We start from the raw sequence: 10,699 nt of genomic DNA on the forward strand, positions 1-10,699 counted from the left end.
CTTTGTTTCAGGAATGCACCCAATGGACCCGTCGGGAAACTCCATCTCTTCGTCTGCTGCGCTGACTAGCTTCGCCACCAGTATCTCTTGCAGTCCAGTGTACCTGCAGGGTCCAGCCTCCGTGGGCACGCCCTCCTTCAGCCGCCAGCACTTCTCTCCTCACCCCTGGAGCGCCTCCACCTCCTGTAAGAACACAACACAGGGAGAGGAAAAAGGGCCGTTGCATAGATGTTCTGTGCCCCCCCCCCCCCTGTTTTTTGTTGTTTTGTAAACAAAGTACATTAGCTTCGTTGTCTACTGTCAAGGTGGGGACACCGAGACAGTCACTTGGTAAAATAATGAAAGTAAATGTAGCCAAATCAAATGATTTAATGTGATTTTATCCTAAGTATTTGATTAATCAACATTTGGAAAGTTAACAAGCCTTTGCCCCTCCCTCAGGTGAGTCCCCAGTGCCCTCTGTGTCGTCCGGGGGCTCGTCCCCCCTCTGTGCGTCCATGGTGACCCCGGCTCTGATTCAGGCTAAGCCCAGCAGCAATAGCCAGCAAGACCGGAAGGTGCCCCCTCCCATCGGCACTGAGCGCCTGGCACGTATCCGCCAGACGGGCTCCGTCAACCACGCCATGCTCACTGCCAGCTACACACCGCCTGTGGGACAGGGGGGCATCTGGTCCTTCGGAGTGGGCAGTGCTTCTGGTGAGTGTTCAGGGGGAAGGTGGATGGGGTTAGTGCACAATGGATAGATGTAGACCTGATCCTCTTAACTTCAGAGTGTTTTAAGATGTTTCTTGTAAGGTTTTGGAATATATTGTGAATGTCTTCTGTGTAAATGTTTTTTTTTTTTACATGACAATTAACTCTCACACCATCCCAAATCTCAGTCCTCCCCTCTTACCCTCCACCAGAGGTGATGTCAGGCTGGTCTCAGCCCCTGATGGGCGGTCACGTGATGCACCAGCAGATGCAGGAGCAGAGTGCTTTCTCCCAGCACCAGGCCATGGAGCGGGACGACACGGGCATCGTGAACCCCTCCAACACTTTCCATCAGCCCATGCCCACCAACTTTATGGACTTCCCAAAGGTAACGGACACAGCTAAGTAGTTGGTGCAAAGATCTCCTGTTGCGAGTGATCCTATGAGATCTATCACAAAAACAAAATGTTTACCACTTCTCTCTCATTGTCCTTTCGAGGGTTTGCCAATATCAATGTATGGCGGGACGATGATTCCTCCCCACCCTCCTATGGGAGAGGCCCCCGGGGGCCCCGTGTACAACGGGCTCCATAACGCTGACCCTGCCTGGAACCCCATAATGAAGGTGGTCTCTAACTCTGCAGATAACTCAGACCCCCAGCAGGTAAGCACTCTCATAAACATTCTTCACTTATTTTCACCATTACTCAGTCCTCACTGTTGTGGTTTTGTAGCTAAGTGAGGAAAACTTGTCGTTTTAGGTCTGGCCTGGGACTTGGGCCCCGCACGTTGGGAATGTGCACCTGAATCATGTCAACTAAACACGCGGCCATCAAAGCATAGGACCAGTAACAAGACTCATACACGTTTAAGAGAACCAGATAATTACATAATATTCAACGATATTAACCTAGGGAGTGTCCAGAAAGGTGGAATTGGATGGTTGGACACCATTTTGATGTGCCTAACTAAAAAGACAAATCCAGTGTGGGCTGTAATGTGTTTACCAATGTCTATGAACAAACCGATTTGCCTGTTCAACAGGATCCATTCTCTGCGTAGTATAGCCATTATTTTGACTTTAAAAGCCCCACATGAATTGTTCTTGGTCTGCAGGGCTCTACGGGACTGTACGCTATTTATACTCAGCCCAAGAATTAGGTGATAACATAAAGAGAGAAATCAGATCTTTTAGAGTGGTAAATACATGTATAATTGTTTACATACTAAAAAGGGTTCAAATGAGAGTACATTTCATGTCGTATAGTGGCTCTACTTTATGTAGCCTGTATTAATGTGAAATATTTACCTTAATATTCAATAAAAAAGACGGAACTGTACCATCTTCGCCTTTCTATTCTTATTGCATTAACCTCATGAAATACACCTCATGATTCTCCAGACACTTGTTGATTTGAAGTGCCCTTGGTCTGTCTTTGTTTAAGTAGTAGACTATAGTGTCATGTTTACTCATGATGATGTCATCACTCACTGACTGCATGTTCTGGCAGGGGGTTCTGTTTATCATCTTGCAACTGTCTTGCATGCATCAAGAAGTTTCCACAAGAGACTGCAATCTGGCAATTATTTTACATTCAATAGAGCCCCACCAGCAATAAATTGTCTACCCAGATAACACCCAAAAGCTCAGTATGTTTTGACAGTATCTCGTTATCCTGTTTAAATGGATTATGGCTCATATCTTCCTTGTTTTGGAGTAACATGTATTTTGATTGTAAACAAGTAAGGCTGAAGATGTTTGAGTAACTTTTTCTTCTTCTTCTTCAAAACAACCAAGATTGACTGGGAATGACATTTTAATGAGCGACCACTGTCACGCAATCGGAGAAAATAAAGCTGTCTTGGTTGATATAACACTTTGAATACCATTGTCATGACGTCACATAGACAAATAGGTGACATCAATCAAACTTTATTTCCTAGTCCTCATTTACACAGTACAATTAAATCATGGGACTTGGTTCATTTCCGTTCATACTGAATCAACAATGTTATTGTGAGCTGTAAAATGTATTTTAGCTTCGTTGTATCACACAGTAGTAGTAAGGTGTGATTGCGACACCGAAACTAAACCATGCCTCTCATCAGTAGCTTTTTCATATACACCTGCACGTGGCTCTCGGCGCATATTGAGTATATCAATCTTGAAGTGGTGTGTGTCTCCCAGCGGTCCCGTGTTTCCAAACAAACTTTCGAGTTGGCGCAGCATTAGTTGACTAAAGGCCAGAGTTGACATTGATCTGCAATAATTTGGCCAGGCTGTTTATGTTTTGGAACTTTTAATTCCTTTTATATAACTTATTTGTTTATTCATCGACTTTCTGCAATGTCTTCTAATTGTAACCGCAGTATAGGCCTTAACTGCTGTATTCCCAGTAGCTTTGAGCAGTCGAAAGACTGGTCTCAGCTGCCCGACACCTACCATCAGACGCCCAGAGGCACTCTGTTCTCCACGACTCCTGGAGGTAAGTTACGCAAAAATAATGGAATTCTGCCGAATACTTGTTATATAGAACAGGGGCGTCATGCACCACAAAAATCCAAGGGGGGCACAAAGTAGGTAAGGATGGCTGGGGGGTGGGGGGGTGGGGGGGGGGGGGGGGGGGGGCTTTGGAGGGTTTTTTTCCTAAACATTTTCCCAACACCTGAAATGGACATAATCATATGCTTAGTTATATGTTAATATCTTTCTGCATATCTAATCATACCTCTTGAACTATTATATGATTGGTGGTTCTATTTTAAAATAAACAAAATATGCTTTTCTGCTCAAATCTGAGTCGAAGATTGAATGTGTGTTATTGTAGAGTATTGCTGTCTGTGATAAAGCCCTTTTGTGGGGAAATCTCATTCTGATTGGCTGGCCTGGCTCCCCAGTGGGTGGGCCTGGCTGTCATGTGGGCGGACCTATATGCCCTCCAAGGTCCACCCATGGCTGCACCCCTGCCCATTTATGTGAAATCCATAGATTAGGGCCTAGTTTATTTATTTCAATTGACTGATTTCCTTATGAATTATAACTCAGTAAAATATTTCAAATTGTTGTATGTTTTATATTTTTGTTCAGTATAGTTATCTGGGCTAGTTCAAGCCATCTTCCTAAAATTGCTATGTGGCAAGTAGTATTACAGAGAAACAACGTTTGTTTAAACGGGACAAATCTGAGGGGGCATGAATTCTCAGATATTGAAAAACACACTGGAATGTACTGTAGCTACTAGTTTGGAGAATAAAGTGCCTTGTGCACCAGTGCCTAAAGATAGACCTCAGGAACTCTGTGCTGATTCTGTCATTTTTTTAGGAACTTATGAACAGTACTTACAGTCCTATTGCATTAAATGCACTTTTACCTGTTTCCATAATTTTAGCAGCAGAAAGTTCTCTGTCAAGATGAGTTGATCCGATATGTCAACTGTGGGAGTGTACATGTTATTTGTATTTATTTTTAACTGTTATTTTACCAGGTGTGTTGACTGAGAACACGTTCTCATTTACAGCAATGATCTGGGGCTATGCGTGTGAGGAGGATAAATCAGTCGGCAGCCTTTCAGAGAGAACTGGGGGAATTAACTGTATGACAACAGGTATATGTTGTCTACTCCCTACTTCCACTGTTCAGGACACACTGCAGTCTCAGGAGTTGGGTTGCATAACATGTTTTCCCTGCCTTTTATGACCAGATACAGTCAGTGCCTTGAATCTATTATATTGCGCCCCAAAAAACGGCTCTTTTTACTCTCTGTTCCGAACGTACTAGACAACCTGTTCTTATAGCCTTATCCTACTCCTCCTGTTCCTCTGGTGATGTAGAGGTTAATTCAGGCCCTGCTGTGCCTAGCTCCACTCCTACTCCCCAGGTGCTCTCATTGGTTGACTTCTGTAACTGTAAAATCCGTGGTTTCATGCATGTTAACATTAGAAGCCTCCTCCCAAAGTTTGTTTTATTCACTGCTTTAGTACACTCTGCCAACCCGGATGTCCTAGCCGTGTCTGAATCCTGGCTTAGGAAGACCACCAAAAACCCTGAAATTTCCATCCCCAACTATAATATTTTCAGACAAGATAGACCTGCCAAAGGGGGCGGTGTTGCAATCTACTGCAGAGATAGTCTGCAGAGTTCTGTCTTACTATCCAGGTCTGTACCCAAACAATTTGAGTTTCAACTTTAAAATATCCACCTCTCCAGAAACAAGTGTCTAACTGTTTCCGCTTGCTATAGACCACCCTCTGCCCCCAGCTGTGCCCTGGACACCATATGTGAATTGATTGCCCCCCATCTATCTTCAGAGCTCGTGCTGCTAGGTGACCTATACTGGGACATGCTTAACACCCCGGAAATCGTACAATCTAAGCTTGATGCCCTCAATCTCGCACAAATTATCAATGAACCCACCAGGTACAACCCCAAATCCGTAAACACGGGCACCCTCATAGATATCATCCTAACTCTCTGCTGTTAACGACCAAGATTTCAGCGATCACTGACTTATAGCCTGCATCCGTAATGGGTCTGCGGTCAAACGATCACCCCACATCACTGTCAAACGCTCCAGAAAACACTTCAGCGAGCAGGCCTTTCTAATCGACCTAGCCCGGGTATCCTGGCAGGATATTGACCTCATCCCGTCAGTAGAGGATGCCTGGTTATTTCCTCACCATCTTAAATAAGCATGCCCCATTCAAAAATGTAGAACCAGGAACAGATATAGCCCTTGGTTCTCTCCAGACCTGACTGCACTTCTTCACAAAAACATCCTGTGGCGTTCTGTATTAGTATAGAATAGCCCCCGTGACATGCAACTTTTCAGGGAAATTAGGAACCAATATACACAGGCAATTAGGTAAGGCTAGCTTTTTCAAGCAGAAACTTGTTTCCTGTAGCACTAACTCAAAAAGGTTCTTGGACACTGTAAAGTCCATGGAGAATAAGAGCATCTCCTCCCAGCTGCCCACTGCACTGAGGCTAGGAAACACGGTCACCACCGATAAATCCACCATAATTGAGAATTTCAGTAAGCATTTTTCTACGGCTGGCCACACTTTCCACGTGGCTGCAAAATCTGGACCCCTACAAATCAGCCGGCTAGACAATCTGGACCCTCTCTTTCTAAAATGATCTGCCGAAATTGTTGGCAACCCCTATTACTAGCCTGTTCAACCTCTTTCATATCGTCTTAAGATTCACAAAGATTGGGAAGCTGCCGCGGTCATCCCCCTCGTCAAAGGGGGAGACACTCTAGACCCAAACTGCTACAGACCTATACCCTACCCTGCCTTTCTTAGGTCTTCGAAAGCCAAGTTAACAAATAGATTACTGACCATTTCGAATCCAACCGTACCTTCTCCGCTATGCAATCTGGTTTCAAAGCTGGTCATGGGTGCACCTCAGCCACGTTCAAAGTACTAAATTATATCATATCCGCCATCGATAAGATGCATTACTGTGCAGCTGTATTTATCCACCTGGCCAAGGCTTTTAACTCTGTCAATCACCACATTTTTATTGGCGGACTCAACAGCCTTGGTTTCTCAAGTGATTGCCTCGTCTGGTTCACCAACTACTTCTCTGATAGAGTTAAGTGTGTCAAATCGGAGGGCCTGTTGTCTGGACCTCTGGCAGTCTCTATGGGGGTGCCACAGGGTTAAATTATCGGGCCGACTCTCTTGATGGTATACATCAATGATGTTGCTCTTGCTGCTGGTGATTCTCTGATCCACCTCTACGCAGACGACACCATTCTGTATACCTCTGGCCCTTCGTTGGACACTGTTAACAAACCTCCAGACAAGCTTCAATGCCATTCAACTCTCCTTCCGTGTGGTCTCCAACTACAAGTAAAACTAAATGCATGCTCTTCAACCGATCGCTGCCCGCACGTGCCCACCCGTCTAGCATCACTACTCTGGACGGTTCTGACTTAGAATATGTGGACAACTACAAATACCTAGGTGTCTAGTTAGACCGTAAACTCTCCTTCCAGACTCATATTAAGCATTGCCAATCCAAAATTAAATCTAGAATCGGCTTCCTATTTCGCAACAAAGCATCCTTCACTCATGCTGCCAAACATACCCTCGTAAATCTGACCATCCTACCGATCCTCGACTTCGGCGATGTCATTTACAAAATAGCCTCCAACACCCTACTCAACAAATTGGATGCTGTCTATCACAGTGCCATTAGTTTTGTCACCAAAGCCCCATATACTACCCACCACTGTGACCTGTACTCTCTCGTTGGCTGGCCCTCACTTCATTACTCGTCGCCAAACCCACTGGCTCCATGTCATCAAGTCTCTGCTCGGTAAAGCCCCGCCTTATCTCAGCTCACTGGTCACCATAGCAGCACCCACCCGTAGCACGCGCTTTAGCAGGTATATCTCACTGGTCACCCGCAAAGCCAATTCTTCCTTTGGTCGCCTTTCCTTCCAGTTCTCTGCTGCCAATGACTGGAATGAACTGCAAAAGTCACTGAAGCTGGAGACTCATATGTCCCTCACAAGCTTTAAGCACCAGCTGTCAGAGCAGCTCACAGATCACTGCACCTGTACATATCCCATCTGTAAATATCCCATTCAACTACCTCATCCCCATACTGTATTTATTTACTTATCTTGCTGCTTTGCACCCCAGTATCTCTACTTGCACATTCATCTTCTGCACATCTACCATTCCAGTGTTTAATTGCTATATTGTAATTACTTCGCCAGCATGGCCTATTTATTGTCTTACCTCCCTTATCCTACCTCATTTGCACATACTGTATTTAGACTTTTTCTACTGTATGTTTGTTTATTCCTTGTGTAACTCTGTGTTGTATGTGTAGAACTGCTTTGCTTTATCTTGGCCAGGCCGCAGTTGCAAATGAGAACTTGTTCTCAACTAGCCTACCTGGTTAAATAAAGGTGAAATAAAAATAAAAGTGCAAAATGGGAAAGGTACAGACCTCGCACTTTTCTATGTAGCCTGCACTAACCCACCTTGGACAACTATTGTGCACAAGAATACCTCATGGTCAAGACACACTGCTGCACCTTGTGACTTTTGTCGAGTCTCCTGGTACTACTGTCCGTGTTTTTACTCTGAGACAGACACTTTATGCCCTTGGTTGTTATCGCAGAAACCAGGATCATCTGACAAAGTTCCTGCTGGAGTGTCGGAATATACCAATTGCACCCCCCCCCCCCCCCCCCCCCATACTGCTTCCCCCACATCACCGGGTTCACGGTGTTGGCCCTGCACCCTCTGGGCAAGCTGAAGGAGATGGATGAGAACAAAGACATCTCAGGTAAGCCCTTATACTAACAGTGACTACTGAATGTCCCATGAGACCCACTAGCCTCTTGCCCTAGCCTGGCCTCTTGGTCACCTGCTCTCCCAAACACCTGACTCCTTGCCCACATGGCTTTGTAGCAGATATAGTATGTGCTTGGAACAGGTTCTCTCTTGTTTTGTTCTTAGAAGTGGTGCAGGGACAGTAAATTAAGTAATTGCACACATTTGTTTCATGGTGCATTTGTTTATATCCTAATATAAAAATACAGTATCTCCTTGTCATTGTCACTTGTCACTAGATTTACTCTATTGTGCATTCATATGTTCTGATGTCTCGCCTTCCTAACTTGCCTCATTTTACTGTCTCCTTAAATTTCACTAATAAAAGGGAGCGGACAGGTGGCTTGGTTCAGGCCGATGTCAATAAGTACTTTATTTCAGATAAGGAAGCAGGCTACTTAGGCCTGTTGTCATCAGTGCAGTGTGTATGAGGTGGCAAATGGCCATACTTTCACCTAGTGTGCAAACCAGTCAGTTTGTGTTTAAAAAAAATACAATAAAATTGTACCAGCATTAGACCAAGTTTCAAGGCGAACCGCTCCATGAGAAAAGCAAACGTATGTCAAGCTGCTGGCCAAGCCTTGTACTGCATATCTTGTGACCACTCCATTTAGGTTTCATGCACCAGAAAGGGCTCTATCAGTGCGCATAGCTTCTTGGAAGTTCAGGAAAGGAAATGTCCCCAAAGCTGACTTGTGTTCTCTCTTCTGTTCCTACAGCTGATGGTGTCCAGTTTGTAATTGACATCTGAACCTACTCATCCAGACCAGCTCTGTTGGAGAAATTGTATTCCGTTCAGACCACTGGGTGGTCTCTACTGGTCAGTGGACAGAACACTCACTTTATATTCCCTTCTGTTTAATCCTGGTGGATGATTCAAGGACCGTTGAAGGCTCAGTTGACTTGAGGCTAGAGGAAGAATTCTGGGTAAATTTTAAGGGTGGCTGTATTCAGTCTGCTAACTGTGCCAAAGAGGTTAACTCATTGTTCTGCTGATTTTATCTGATGTACTTTTTATTCTGTACACTAGGTACTTTATGTTTTTTTTTAGGATTGATTAATGTATAATTCGTTTTGTTCATGGGAACAAATATGTTCAAGTTGCATTTTTATATGTGGTGTGTGGGTAGGCAGCCGAGTATGAGGTGTTCTAGAGATTTCTTCAATTAATCTCTGGGCCCTTTGACAGTGTGTGCTGTTCAGCTGCAGAAAAAAATTAATGAAAGAACTGAAAGAAAGGAAAAAGTTAAGGGTGCTTTATGTGTTTTTAGTCATCTAATTGTTTGAAAAGACAAGGCAATGGTATGTTTTGAAGTAACTCATTGCCAATGTATAGAGAATTAGTTTAGAGTAAGGGATCAACTAGATTCGGCTGCGGGACAATTTTGTTTCCACGAACAGACCTATTTTACAAAAACGTAATAATTTCACACCTTGCTTACGTTTGTATACGATCACATATCTCTATTATGGGTGGGAATACTTTGAAACAGATTTTCAAAATTAAAATCACTTGCAGCTGATATGCTGGTGTTTTTAGTCTTATGTCCAACAAAACAAATATAATATATATACAGTACCAATCAAAAGTTTGGACACACCTACTCATTCAAAGGTTTTTCTTTATTTGGACTATTTTCTACATTGTATAATAATAGTGAAGACATCAAAACTATGAAATAACACATATGGAATCATGTCGTAACCAAAAAAGTGTTTAAAAAAATCTGAAAATTGTAGATTCTTCAAAGTAGCCACCCTTTGCATTGAGGACAGCTTTGCATACTCTTGGCATTCTCTCAACCAGCTTCATGGGGTAGTCATCTGGAATGCATTTGAATTAACATGTGTGCCTTAAAAGTTAATTTGTGAAATTTCTTCTTAATGTGTTTGAGCCTATCAGTTGTGTTGTGACAAGGTAGGGGTGGTATACAGAAGTTAGCCCTATTTGGTAAAAGACCAAGTCCATAGTATGGCAAGAACAGCTCAAATACGCCAAATGACAGTCCATTATTACTTTAAGACATGAAGTTCAGTTAATACGGTACATTTCAAAGTTTCTTCAAGTGCAGTTGCAAAAACCATCAAGCGCTATGATGAAACTGGCTCTCATGAGGACCGCCACAGGAAAAGAAGACTCAGAGGATAAATTCATTAGCGTTAACTGCATGTCAGATTATCGCCCAAATAAATGCTTCAGAGTTCAAGTAACAGACACATCTCAACATCAACTGTTCAGAGGAGACTGCGTGAATCAGGCCTTCATGGTCGAATTGCTGCAAAGAAACCACTACTAAAGGACACCAATAAGAAGAGGAGACTTGCTTGAGCCAAAAAACATGAGCAATGGACATTAGACCTGTGGAAATCTGTCCTTTGGTATGATGAGTCCAAATTTGAGATTTTTAGTTCCAACTTCCGTATCTTTGAGACCCAGAGTAGGTGAACGGATGGTCTCCACATGTGTGGTGGCATTCACAACATTCTTCAGCGATACACCATCCCATTTGGTTTGCGGTTAGTGGGACTATCATTTTGTTTTTCAGCAGGACAACCTCCAGGATGTGTAAGGGCTATTTGACCAAGAAGGAAAGTGATGGAGTGCTGAATCAGATGACCTGGCAATCACCTGACATCAACCCAATTGAGC

At 43.6% G+C, this 10,699-nt stretch overlaps 1 protein-coding gene and 1 pseudogene across 7 annotated transcripts in view; both read left to right on the top strand.

Annotated features, from left to right (window-relative positions):
- The window catches only part of LOC109893017 (ankyrin repeat and KH domain-containing protein 1), a 54,074-nt gene extending 52,038 nt beyond the window's left edge, over positions 1-2,036 (top strand). For 4 of the 7 annotated variants that reach the window (XM_031826980.1, XM_031826983.1, XM_031826984.1 and 1 more), the window contains 5 exons: positions 12-185; positions 442-696; positions 882-1,081; positions 1,193-1,357; positions 1,455-2,036. In XM_031826980.1, the coding sequence (XP_031682840.1) occupies positions 12-185; positions 442-696; positions 882-1,081; positions 1,193-1,357; positions 1,455-1,514 (854 nt within the window). In that variant the 3' untranslated portion in view covers positions 1,515-2,036. The remainder of the gene's footprint in view (positions 1-11; positions 186-441; positions 697-881; positions 1,082-1,192; positions 1,358-1,454) is intronic. The other 3 variants (XM_031826981.1, XM_031826982.1, XM_031826986.1) reach the window with 1 other exon arrangement.
- Positions 2,037-2,738: 702 nt separating this feature from the next.
- LOC116374413 (eukaryotic translation initiation factor 4E-binding protein 3-like) lies at positions 2,739-9,016 on the top strand (annotated as a pseudogene).
- Positions 9,017-10,699: the final 1,683 nt, after the last annotated feature.

Source organism: Oncorhynchus kisutch, linkage group LG6 (genome assembly GCF_002021735.2).
Source record: "Oncorhynchus kisutch isolate 150728-3 linkage group LG6, Okis_V2, whole genome shotgun sequence".
Lineage (NCBI taxonomy): Eukaryota > Metazoa > Chordata > Actinopteri > Salmoniformes > Salmonidae > Oncorhynchus > Oncorhynchus kisutch.